At 35.4% G+C, this 13,843-nt stretch overlaps 1 protein-coding gene across 2 annotated transcripts; it reads left to right on the top strand.

Annotated features, from left to right (window-relative positions):
* Positions 1 to 891: 891 nt before the first annotated feature.
* LOC110188038 (uncharacterized) lies at positions 892 to 3,392 on the top strand. Of its 2 annotated transcripts, XM_020957583.2 has the most exons (3): positions 2,596 to 2,782; positions 2,843 to 3,048; positions 3,119 to 3,392. In XM_020957583.2, the coding sequence occupies exons 1-3, from the start codon at positions 2,683 to 2,685 to the stop codon at positions 3,170 to 3,172; spliced, it is 360 nt and encodes a 119-aa protein (XP_020813242.1). In that variant the 5' UTR covers positions 2,596 to 2,682; the 3' UTR covers positions 3,173 to 3,392. The 2 variants fall into 2 exon arrangements, with proteins under 2 accessions (XP_020813241.1, XP_020813242.1); XM_020957582.2 differs by having other exon boundaries at positions 892 to 2,782; positions 2,843 to 3,392.
* Positions 3,393 to 13,843: the final 10,451 nt, after the last annotated feature.

The following is a 13,843-nucleotide window of genomic DNA, read 5'->3' as shown; positions in this document are numbered from 1 at the left end:
AATTATTTTTTAACAAAAAACAAGAAAGGAAGCTAACTTTGGCACGCCGAAGTTTATATACCGTTGCATATAGAGCTTGAATGACTAGGAATCCATACAATATAAATTATATATATTTATGTTTAAAAACCTGCTTCATTTCATTCACCTATACATATTATCTTAACAGTTTCACAGATTTGTTCTTTTCCTCTACATCTAACGATAGTTTGTATGGCACCTATATGATATAATCGGCCTGATTTCATTAAAGTTATCTCAAAGTTATCATTAAATCTGTTGAAAACTGAAAATGTTATAATTTTTAATTGTACTAATTTCTCGACCGTTCCTATGGGAGATATAGGATATAGTAGTCCGATTTGCATAAAATTGTACACAATATTGTAGAGTAATATGAAATGTCTACATCTCAAATTTGATCAAATGCTGTTAAAAACTGAAAAAGTTATAATTTTTAATTGTATTTATTTCTAGATCGTTCCTATGGGAGATATATGATATAGTAGTCCGATTTTATAAAATTTTACACAAAAATGTAAAGTAAAAAAATGGCTATATCTCAAATTAGATGACATTCTGTTGAAAACTGAAAATGCTATAATTTTTTTTGGAAACATTTTCCGATCATTTCTATGGCAGCTATAATATAGTCTTCTGATCCGGCCGGTTCCAACATATATACTAGTGAGAGTATATAGAAGACTAACAACACAGTTTCATTCAAATAGCTTGAAAACTGAGAGACTAGTTTGCGTAGAAACGGACAGACCGGCAGTCGAACATGGCTAGATCGACTCGGCTGTTGATCCTGATCAAGAATATATTTAGTCGAAGGTGCCTCCTTCAGTGCGTTGCAAACTTCTGACTGAAATTATAATACCCTGCAAGGGTATAAAAAAGGTTAAGAAGCTTAAGAATCGTTTATATAGGCTACGCGTTGCTCCATCGCTGTCACCGTCTCTGCTGCCGTCGTTGCTTCCGCTGACGTTCTTTGTTCTTCCGCTGACGTTTTTGTGACATATTCACATATTCAGCTAGCGACCCCATCTCAATTAACACAAGCAATTCTTGAAACCATTAAGGCGCGGTTCGTAAGGGACAGTCTCACTGTCGATTAATGTGTACAAACAATATCCCAAGCTGGCGATCTCGCTTTCAAATTCATGTAAACAAATTGCAATAGAATTACGTCTTTTAACTTCAGAATTCAGTCTTAAGCTGATATCAATCAAATAAAGAAAACAAAACCAACCCCTTGTTAAATTTATTCTCAGCGTTTTTCTTAGCCAACTGACGGAACATTAATTGGGCTCACTTTTAATTTTTGCGGGTTTTCCTCATTGTAGCGTTATTATTAGTTGTTATATTAACAACCTATTTTGAATTGATGTTGTGTTGGCAGAACAATGTTAAGAAAATAAGTTTTACTTCGTACCTTATATATTGCATTTAGTGACCCATATCCCAAATCAGTGACCTCACTAATGAGCTCTAAAGAGCGATCAAGAGCATATTTGAATTATTGAATTTTGGGATGTGTTGTCAATCGTTAACAAGAAAGGAAGCAAACTTTGACACGACGAAATTTATATACCTCTGCAGAAAGAACTTCGATCACTAGGAATTAATACAATAAAATTTTAAAAACAATTAAATAACGCCTGCTTTCATATCAATCACCTATACATATTGCATTTGCATTTTCCTCTATATCCAACGATCGTTTTTATGGCAGCTATATGATATAATCGTCCGATTTTCATAAAATTAAAATTGAAGAATAATTTAAAATGGCTATATCTTAAATTTGATTAAAATCATTCAAACACTAAAAAAGCTATAGTTTTTTTTTTGTCTGATCCGTCCCGTTTTGTCATATATACGAGTGATAGTATATAGAAGACTAATTGCAAAGTTTCATTCAGATGGTTTAAAAACTGAGAGACTAGCTTCCGTGGAAACGGTCAGACGGAAAGACAGACAGACGGACATGGCTAGATCGACTCTGATCAACAATATGATCAACAATATATGTATTTACTTTATATGGTCGGAGGTGACACCTTCACTGCGTTGCAAACTTTTGCCTAAAATTATAATACCCTGTAAGGGCATAAAAACCTGGTATTAGGTCAAGATTTAAAAGACTCAAGGACAACTGAACACAATTTGTTATAATTGATTTGTGTAACATTTGCAAACAATGTGAAGAGTCCGTGAATGGGGAGTGATTCGACTTTTAAATACCTAATACTTCTAATTTTTCGAAAAGTTCTTAATGCAGTTGACATCTACAATTCATACATATGCATATATAATGATACAATACGCTTGGTATTTTCCATGTTATTTGCTATAGAACATATACATACATACATACACATACAGTACACCCTGGTGGATTGGATTGGAAATGTATCATGTTGCTTGAAAATTTAAAAAGATGTTTAATTCCCCGTACTCATCACTTCATGACACCAGCGGCCTCGTCCAGGGACGTTAGAATCATGTTTGCTTACATCTCGAGATCTGGTGTCGTTGCGTAGAGCTCGTAGCTCAAAGCTTCGACGCTCAACAATAACAGAATGACAACAAAATCAGCTGAGCTATCTTCCCAGCGATGGATATAAAAGTGAGCGTTGATTTACGCCGGCCAGTCAATACATAGAAGCCAACACCATGCTTAGAACTATTTCAATTCTGGCTCTGCTAGTTTTTAGTATAGCCACTATGGCAGACGCGAAGCCGATTTTCATCAAAGTTTTTGCACCCAATAGTGGTATGCCAGCCGTGGTTGATATTCTTTTCCGCAAAACTAACCTTCCACTGCCTTTCTCAGGCTACTCCACTGGCAGTACACCGACGGTCTCACCGATCAACACCCAGCTGATTTCCAGTCTCATCTCCACCAAGATTCAGCTGTTAAACAGCGTGCTGCAGGCTAAGTCCTCGGGCGGTGGCTTTGGGTTCGGTTTCAGTAAGTTCGTCGCCTTCTCCAGCACCACAAGCACGACGGAGAGACCGGTAACACACTCCACCACTGAGGTAAACACAGACTATTATCCGGATGAAAGCTCCACAAGTTCTACTCAAACCATCTACTCGACAACCATAGAAAGTGCTGTCGAAACGCCGAAGCCCACAGTACATCCCGAACCGCCATTCTTAACAAGCACGACGCCTGTGATCCCGGTCGAGAGCACCACAGGGATTCCGGAGATCCCCAGTACGACAAGAGCAACCGCTGGTTATACCTATCAGACTCCCTTGTCCAGCACTGCAACTAACTCACTGAATTCATTTTACCTGCCCGCCTCTCTTGCCTCAGCTTAAGCATCCAAAAACATCTTGTACAACTTAGCAACTGCTATTAAAAAACTTAAAGCTAACATTTTAAATCTAACTATATTAGCTTTATGGAGTTGCGTTTTTGAGGGTTTTTGGCTGCCTTTCAATTCGCACCAGCGTTTTCGTCGCGGAAGTGTTTCAAAGCTAGTCGCACATTGCTAATAGCGATAATGGCCAGCTCTGTAGGCTGCTGTCCGTCTAGTGGATTTCCTACTCGATGCGAGACGATTAGCATAACAACCGGTTTCTTTCTTTAAGAATGAGGTGGGTCACTAAATAAATATTAACTCTTCCAGTATCTGCTTATACAGATCAATAGGCAAAATCCATGTCTTTCAAGCAAGCTACAAATAACTCACTGTTTCAAGGTTACCCACCGGCATAACCACTCCCGGTCGAATTAAAAAAAGAATACACAAAATATAGAAGTGTGTTCTTTTGTGTCGATTTCCCTTTTCTTTATGTCTTTTATGTAGACAACAGACTATTCAATACGAAAATAAAATTAGTCTAAATGGCCCGTGTAGCGATGGACGCCTTAGTGTGTTGGGTCAGGAGACTACTACAGCTCTATGAAACAAGACTTTTGAGTAATTGATTTGACATTGCAAATTATTATATTAAATGAGAAAGCTATTGGAGCGAAAAAACAAAACAGATCAGCTCTTATATTTCAGCTCCGTTGAAAAGAAAATCAACAAGAAATTAGCTAACTTTGAAGCTAACTTCGAAGTTTGTATACCCTTGCATATTGCAATTCGATCATTAATAAAAATTACAATATAATTTATATAAATATTTGTGTTAAAAAGCATCGAAGTAATGCAGATTTTCATTTACGATGGTTACGTTAGTTCCTATGGCAGCAGATATAGGATATACATTGTAATCCGAATTTCATAAAATAAAAAACGAAATTCTACAATAATACAAATTGCCTACACCTCAAATTGGATGAACATATATTGAAAACTGAAAAAGTTGTATATATTTTTATACTCTTGCAGGGTATTTTAATTTTAGTCAGAAGTTTGCAACGCAGTGAAGGAGGCACCTCCGACCATATAACGTATATAAATTGTGGATCAGGATCAACAGCCGAGTCGATCTAGCCATGTCCGTCTGTTCTTCTGTCCGTCTGTCCGTTTCTACGCAAACTAGTCTCTCAGTTTTGAAGTTATCTGAATAAAATTTTGGAGTTAGCCTTCTATATACTCTCACTCGTATATATGTCGGAACGGGCCGGATCGGACGACTATATCATATAGCTGCCATAGGAATGATCGGAAAATTTATACAAAAAAATTATAACATTTTCAGTTTTCAACAGAATTTAATCAAATTTGAGATATAGTCATTTTATTATACTCTTCAATTTTGTGTAAAATTTTATGAAAATCGGACTACTATATCATACAGCTGCCATCGGAACGATTGAGAAATTAGTACAATTTAAGAATATAACTTTTCCAGTTTCAACAGATTTTCAAATTTGAGATATAGCCCTTTAATAATATTCTAGATTTTCAATTTTAATTTTATTAAAATCGGATGACTATATCATATAGCTCCCGTACAAACGATCGTTAGATAAAGAGGAAAATGCAAAACTGTGAATGTAAAACTGTAAATAGTATAAGTATAGGTGAATAAAATGAAGGCAGGCATTACTTTATTGCTTTTTGATATATATAATTTATATTTTATTAATTCACAGTGATCGAAGTTCTATCTGCCGAAGTTAGCTTCCGTTCTTGTTATAAATCAAAACTGGTTTGTTTTTTCTCATTTTTGTGTTTTGTATGAAATCTTCGTTCAAGAGTTCTGGATCCACTTTTATTAATAGATAATTTTAAATGTAAGATTTAAGACTTAGTATCTGTTCGGAGCAGACCGCTAGCGCCTAATCATGCGCGCATGGGTGTATGGCTGCACCTGCTGCGCTCTTAGCTCTTCTCTTTGTTTATCTATTTCTCTCTCTCTTCTTCTTCTGTCGCCTTATCTATGCTAAGCTACATTTTAAGATTATATATATTGAAGCTAAGATTCGATCGGTAGTTGCAGCTCCGACCAGAGAAGTGAACGAAAATATACACAGCATTTAATTAGCTCAAAGAAGCTGGGGTCGGAAAAATTTTTTTTTTGAAATTTGAAAGCTGGAATCGTTTGCCCATCGTTTGCCCATGTTTGCCCACCTTTTACTTTTTTTTGCCCACGTCCAGTTTTGAAAATATTCGACTTTGAAAATTTTCATCATTTTTCGAAAAACCAAAAGTTGACTTTTTTCAAAATTTTTTTTTGGAAATCGCAATAACATTGTTTGCCCACGTTTGCCCACCCTTTAGAATTTTGAAAAAACTTCAAGTTTAGAAAATTTTCAAAATTGTACTGGGAAATTTTGAATTTTAAAATTTTGAAAACTGGAATCGTTTGCCCATTCGTTGCCTATGTTTGCCCACCCTTTACTTTTTTTTTGACCACGTCCAGTTTTGAAAATATTCAACTTTGAAAATTTTTCAAAATTATAACGTTTGCCCACCCTCTAAAACTAAATATTTTTAACAAAAAACGTTTGCCCACCTCTTAAAACTAAATAAAATCGTTTGCCCACCCTTTAAAATTGAAAAATTTCGTTTGCCCACCCTCTAAACCTCAATTTTTTTAACAAAAAACGTTTGCCCATGTTTTAAAATTAAATATTATCGTTTGCCCACCCTCTAAACCTAAATTTTTTTAACAAAAAACGTTTGCCCTTGTCTTAAAATTAAATATTATCGTTTGCCCACGTAGCAATTTGAACCAATTCCAAACCAGATTTTATAATAATTTTGTAATATTTGTTTTTTTTTTCGTAAAAAGTACTTTCTGCAACCGATATTACGGATTTAACAATTGTAAACATAACACATTAAGTGATATTATTTAATATTCAGAGTTGGGCAAACGTTTTTTAATATAAATACTTAAAATTAAGGGGTGGGCAAACGATAATATTTAATTTTAAGACATGGGCAAACGATTTTTGTTAAAAAAATTTAGGTTTAGAGGGTGGGCAAACGATAAATTTTATTTTAAGACATGGGTAAACGTTTTTTGTTAAAAAAATTGAGGTTTAGAGGGTGGGCAAACGAAATTTTTTAATTTTAAAGGGTGGGCAAACGATTTTTTTCAGTTTTAAGAGGTGGGCAATCGTTTTTTGTTAAAAATATTTAATTTTAGGGGGTGGGCAAACGATTTTATTTAGTTTTAAGAGGTGGGCAATCGTTTTTTGTTAAAAATATTTAGTTTTAGAGGGTGGGCAAACGATTTTATTTAGTTTTAAGAGGTGGGCAAACGTTTTTTGTTAAAAATATTTAATTTTAGGGGGTGGGCAAACGTTATAATTTTGAAAAATTTTCAAAGTTGAATATTTTCAAAACTGGACGTGGTAAAAAAAAAGTAAAGGGTGGGCAAACATGGGCAACGAATGGGCAAACGATTCCAGTTTTCAAAATTTTAAAATTCAAAATTTCCCAGTACAATTTTGAAAATTTTCTAAACTTGAAGTTTTTTCAAAATTCTAAAGGGTGGGCAAACGATGTTATTGCGATTTCCAAAAAAAAAATTTGAAAAAAGTCAACTTTTGGTTTTTCGAAAAATGATGAAAATTTTCAAAGTCGAATATTTTCAAAACTGGACGTGGGCAAAAAAAAAGTAAAAGGTGGGCAAACATGTGCAAACGATGGGCAAACGATTCCAGCTTTCAAATTTCAAAAAAAAAAATTTTTCCGACCCCAGCTTCTTTGAGCTCATTTAATTAACCTATTCGTGCGTTGTAATTATTGCTTAAGGGTGGCAAATTCGTTGTCTTCCCCATAAACAGTATCAATCGACGCCAATTATGAAAAAAAAGGTATGTCCTAAAGTATCGGCCTGTGTTAAAAATCTCGATAACTCTTGTTTTATTTCACTTGATATTTACTTTTTGACAAGTTTATTAAATTTTCAATTTTTATGATGAGTTGGTTAAGATCCAAAAACATATTGAAAGAAAAAAAAATCATTAAAGAAAATTCTCAAGAAAAATCGCCCAAGACTTAAAAAAAGCTATTTTTTTCAGATTGTAGGGCAATTTTTTCTTAAAATTATGGCAACTCACCTTTCATGATACCTGTATCACGCATCTGTAGTCCAGCTCACTTTAAAGATTGTCTTTTTATATCTGTTGCACAAGCGCTCCTGGGATTCACTGAGTCATTGCTCATATCGATAATACTTTTATATCCCATTAAAGCCTTTAAGTAGCTTTTGTCTGAATCGAGGATTTTCCGTGATTCTACATTTTTAAGACCCCAAAGTCAAAATCGGGACATATCTTATCCAATTTATCTGAAAATATATTGGCAGGAAAGGAAGAAAACTTAGGAACGCCGAAGTTTATATACCCTTGCAGATGGAACTTCGATGACTTGGAACCCATACAATATAAATCGCTATATGATAGAGTAATCCGATTTTTATAAAATTTTACCCAAAATTGTAATATAATATAAAATGGCTATATCTCAAATTGGATTAAATTCTGTTGAAAACTGAAAATGTTTTACTTTTTTTTTTCCTATCATTCCTATGGCTATATGATATAGTCGTCCGATCCAGCCCTTTCCGACATATATAAGAGTGAGACTATATAGAAGACTAACTACAAAGTTTCAATCAGAAAGCTTCAAAACTGAGAGACTAGTTTGCGTAGAAACGGACAGACGGACAGAAGGACAGACGGACATGGCTATATTAACTCGACTGTTGATCCTGATCAAGAATATATACACTTTATATGGTCGGAGGTGCCTCCTTTACAGCGTTGCAAACTTCTAACTGAAATTATAATACCCTGCAAGGTAATAAAAGAACTCGACAGCGTTACCTGGGTATTTAATAACCTATAATCGAGCTATGATTGACACCACAATTCAACTTTAATTGGGACACGTCCCGAAAATTGCTACTATTGCCATATTTTTTATTATTTCTTTAAAAAAATTATATAAGACAATCGAATATTATATTTTTATGTAATATTCGTTATGTATTTACATTTTTACTGTGTCGTCTTGAAAAAAATCACAAAAACATGGAATTTTTCGCATTATTTGACCTTAACAACCCCCCACCACCTCCCCCTTAAGGGTTCCACTAAGTCGAATTAAACAAAATATTTTGTTCACTGAAATTAGTTGGTTCAATAAATATTGAACAAAAATTATAAATCGTATAAAAAATATAACTTGTTCTCGACGGTGTAATGCCTCACTTTTATGCCCAGAATCACCTCGTGAGAAATAGGAGACATTTCAAAATTAGAATCGTCTAAAATGGTTTTGATTTATTTTTTTTAGGCATGCAACGAGCAGAGGTTCGATGTGACTGCTCCTTTGTTTGCCATTTGTGTGACTCCTTTGTGTGAATATCACATGCAAGTTCAGCATAAAGGTGCAATTTATGCGAAAGGCACTTATGTGGAATGTCCTGCATCAGTCAAGATAGAACTAATTCATTAATAATTATTTCAGTCGATACCAATGCTGATTAAGATTTTCAACTTTAAGTTACCAGCATTCAGTTGATCTCTTATAGGATCTTCCCACAGGGATCCATCTGACCACCTCCATCCGATGATCTGATGGCCCATACGGTTATGCCGTTCTGATATGTTCAGTTTGTTGTCCATCCGAATGTTATGGACTTGTCTTGACTATAGTTACGCGATAGTTGTTACAACTCTGAATTCTTATTCTTGTCGGTGAAAATTAGACCATTCACTACGGAAATGTAAACAAAAATGGCAATGATGGAAAGTGGAATATGGAAGGCGCAAATTGAAAATTTCGGTGTTTTTCTGGAATATACTAAATTTTCTCGAATGGCTACTATTTTATATAAAAATCATGTTTTTATTTTATTTTGAACAGATTTTGTAGGCCTTTACCACAATGCACCCTCTTAGGGGTATTTGCTTTTTGTTAAAGAAAAATTATTTGAGAATTTCCAATTCCTCTTGATCTAATTCATTTTAATATAGTGCCAAAACAATTTGCATTTTAACTGATTCCGCAGTCGCCATTAAAACAATCTTTTTCTATATTTTGTATGTATTTTATATTTCTGTATTTTGTAGGTAGCTCTGTGGAAATCGGAGTTTCACATTTGGCAAAAATCACAACTGTTTGACACGGATGGACTGAGTGGGAAGACAATATTATGCACATTTTTCTGTGCTTTGCGGTTCCAATTTTTGTTGGGTCCTGCGGAAGACACACGCTATAAGGCCCATGATTTTAGTTGTGGCACTTCCATAATAAACGAGTAGATATCGGAATAGGCATATTTTCTCATTTTTAAAGGATTAAGATATTTTTGCCTGTCGGCTATTCCAAAACTTTTGGAATAGGAAAGTAATCCTCATTTGCAGCACCTTTGTAAATCAATTAATTCAGAAATGGCAAGGGAACCATTTGGGTTCCCAAAGTCTTGACTAACTCCAGAGTGCTTATGTGCACTGATGATCTTGCGTTGGGAGCCTCCAGTACGACGAACTACGTTAATTGGAGAGTGCTGACTTGTTGAATCAGCTCAATTTCCACGTACCAAGGAGGAATTCTATATCCTAATTAATTATCATCTTTCCAAGTGAACGGACGTGTTTTTTTCTTGCGCTCTCGTTTTGTGTTAAAGTTTGAATCTAACCACCGGGGTTAACTTAAATTTTCTAATTTGTGTTTATAACTTCCCGTTCACTTCGCGTGTGCATGCAGCTATCCTAATTTTGTGTATATAATTGGTTTTATTCTCCAATTTAGTTGTGCTGCTAGTGCTAGCTTTTGCATATTTTGAATTCCTTTTTGTGCCTTCTTCGTCTAGCTTTTGTTTGCGCCGTCGCAACAGCTAAACGTTTCATCTATTTATCTCCCACGCTCTCCAACTCTCTCGCTTTAGTTGTGCCGCTGCACTTCTTATCTTATCTAATCTATTACGCTCTCCCGCTCTCCCGCTCTCTCGCTCTCGCTTCTTTCTTCATAGCTCTGTTGTTTTTTTTTCAATTGAAAGTACAGTGGTAAGTCGTTATAATGTCCTCAAATATTGTCTGTTCCGTTAAAACCTGCAAAAAGGCAATTGCTGCAGGTGACCTTACAACGTCATGCACGCCAAGTGTATTGGAGTTGCAGCTCGGACGGTGGACGATGTAAGAAAAAACATCGGCCTGCGTTACTGTTGTGAGGCCTGTCGCGATGTAGAAAGGGAAATGACGTCTTTCATGCGGCAAACCAAAAGCGGTTTTAAGGGCATTTTAACGAGTTTTCGTAAAACTCTTGATTTGTTCTTGGCGCTGGACACCCAATTTAATAGCCTTACGCTATTAAATGAGTCTCCTAGGCGCAAAAAAACTGCTATTGGTGGGCAGCATGTACCTTGTCCTTAGAAACCTCCCACTTTCCCATTATTTGGAAGGAATCGTTTATTATTCCTCTCCACAAAAAAGGTAGCAAATTGGATGCCAGCAATTATAGAGGAATCTCTAAGTTGTCGGCCATCCCAAAATTATTTGAAAATATTATCACCCCTCATTTACAGCACCTTTGTAGATCGGTTATTTCTCCAAGTCAACATGGTTTTATTAAGCGAAGATCAACAACAACAAATCTTTTGGAGCTCTCTTCCTATATTATAAAGGGCTTCCATAATAATTGTCAGACAGATGTAATCTATACTGATTTCAGTAAAGCATTTGACTCTGTTAATCATTCTCTCCTCGTTAGAAAACTGGATTCAATGGGTTTTCCAAGTGATCTTCTTAATTGGATCTCTAGTTATTTGAATGGCAGGACGCAAAAGGTCCTCTTTAAGAATAATTTATCCAATATTCTAAGGGTTACATCTAATGTCCCGCAAGGAAGCCATTTGGGACCCTTATTGTTTATATTGTTCATAAATGACCTGCCCAAAATCTTGACTAACTCCAGAGTACTTATGTACGCGGATGACGTCAAGCTTTGCGTGCAATACAATGACGTTGCCTGCCAGTCGGATTTACAAACAGATCTCAATAATATTCAAACTTGGTGCCGTGTAAACTTATTAAACTTAAATGGCTCGAAATGCAAGCTAATGACACTCTCTCGTGTCGCTCCTAAGCTTGCTACTTACACGCTGAACGGCTGCTCTTTGGAAAGAATTAATACAGTTGACGATTTGGGCGTCCGCTTGGACCCAAAACTTGACTTTATTGATCATATTTCGTCTATGGTGAATAGAGCCAGGGGTGTGCTTGGATTTATTAAACGGTAGTCGAAGGAATTCAATGACCCCTATGTTACTAAATCCTTATATACTTCCTTAGTTCGTCCTATCCTAGAATATGGATGCTGCGTTTGGAGCCCTCAGTACGGCGTCCATAGTAAACGCATTGAGTCGGTTCAAAAGAACTTTTTACTTTTCGCTCTACGCGGTTTAAATTGGGATGCAAACCAAAGATTACCTTCCTACTCTAGTAGACTTCTATTAATAAACTTGCCGTCCTTAGCCAATCGTAGAACGATGCTAGGGATAACCTTTATTTATAACCTTATCCATGGTGATGTGGAAAGTGCTGACTTGTTGAGTCAGCTTAATTTCCATGTACCATGTAGAACCACTAGATCCTATATCCCATTAGTGTTGCGCCACTGTAGGACCTCCTTTGAACTGCATGAACCTTTTAGAGTGTTATGTGCAAATTATAATGATTTGTACACACTAATCTCTAACGTAGATTCCCTTCCCAAATTAAAATCTTTAATACTAACACACTTAGTAAACATGCAAGCTAAAAACCTGGTAGCACGCCGGTAGTCAATTTCCTCGTATTCTGTCCTATATTTTCCATCGCACCTACTAATACCTAAGCCAAACAGGCACGTGCCTGGTGTCATACGGCCATTGTATGTACTGACCTTAGTGCATCAATGTCCAAGAAAATAAAAAAAAAAAAAAAAAAAATCCTTAGTCTTGCGACACTTTGATTTGCATTATCCTTTTAAGAGTCTTATGTGCAAATTAGATTGATTCGAACACATTAATCTCTCAATAGTTTTCTCAAACTTAATACTTTAATCCTAACCAACTTAGTAGACAAACAATCTGACAGCACGGCGGTAGTAATTTTCGTCGTTTTTTACCTTCGTTAATACATGTTGTTTTCGAACTGATCGGCATCGACAGACCACGACACAATATTTGTATACAATGATTTTTTTATTTTTTTATTTTTAATTTTTTTTTTTACAATCTGTCTATAGATAAGAACACAGTTTTTATACCCTTGCAGGGTATTATAATTTCAGTCAGAAGTTTGCAACGCAGTGAAGGAGGCACCTCCGACTATATAACGTATATATATTCTTGATCAAGATCAACAGCCGAGTCGATCTAGACATGTCCGTCTGTCCGTGTGTCCTTCTGTCCGTCTGTCCGTCTGTCCGTTTCTACGCAAACTAGTCTCTCAGTTTCGAAGCTATGTGAATAAAACTTTGTAGTTAGCCTTCTATATACTCTCACTCGTATATACATATGTCGGAACGGGCCGGATAGGACGACTATATCATATAACTGCCATAGGAAGGATCGGAAAATGTTTACAAAAAAAATTGTAACATTTTCAGTTTTCAACAGAATTTGATCAAATTTGATATATAGCCATTTTATTATACTCTACAATTTTGTGTAAAATTGTATGAAAATCCAACTACTATATCAAATAGCTCCCATAGGAACGATCGAGAAATTAATACAATTAAATTTATAACTCTTTCAGTTTTCAATTGATTTTCATCGAATTTGAGGTATAGCCAGTTTATATTAGTCTAAAGTCTTTGTTGTAGAGGAAAAATGCAAACCTTTGAATGTAAAACTGCAAATATAATATCTATAGGTGAATGAAATGAAAGCAGGTGTAACTTCATTGTTTTTTAACAGAAATATATATAATTTATATGGTATGGTTTCCTAGTCATAGAATTTCTATCTGCAAGGGTATTGATGACAGCCTAGGACATGCCCATGTTAAATAAATCAACAGTTTGTATGGTCTGTCATCGATGTAAAATCAACATGACCCCCTTGACTGTTGATGAAACGTTGATTTTTTGTTGATGACAGGTACTGCAGGGTCTTTTAATGTTGACTCAATTGCTTTGGTGTTGGTCTCAGTTTGGTCCTCTACCTTCTTTTCAAGTTCCTCGGTTGTCCGATAAAGTAGGGGAACAAACACCTCAGATAAAAAATTTTAAAATAAAATTAACAAATTTAGAGTTTAAGCTAAGAAAACATGTAGTAATGGTACTACTTCCATTACCCTTTTTATGACATCTTTAGAACTTTTCTAACCTTTTCTGAGACTCTTAAATTTCTCTAAATCTAAAGCTACGCAATTCTTTAAATCTCCTGCCTACAATACAAACACCTTCTGCATCCTTTT

This window comes from Drosophila serrata, unplaced genomic scaffold (assembly GCF_035046125.1).
Source record: "Drosophila serrata isolate PLE 108 unplaced genomic scaffold, ASM3504612v1 contig_20, whole genome shotgun sequence".
In the NCBI taxonomy this organism is placed as follows: domain Eukaryota; kingdom Metazoa; phylum Arthropoda; class Insecta; order Diptera; family Drosophilidae; genus Drosophila; species Drosophila serrata.
Note: the sequence above shows the minus strand (reverse complement) of the source record. Positions and strands in the feature narration are given on the sequence as shown.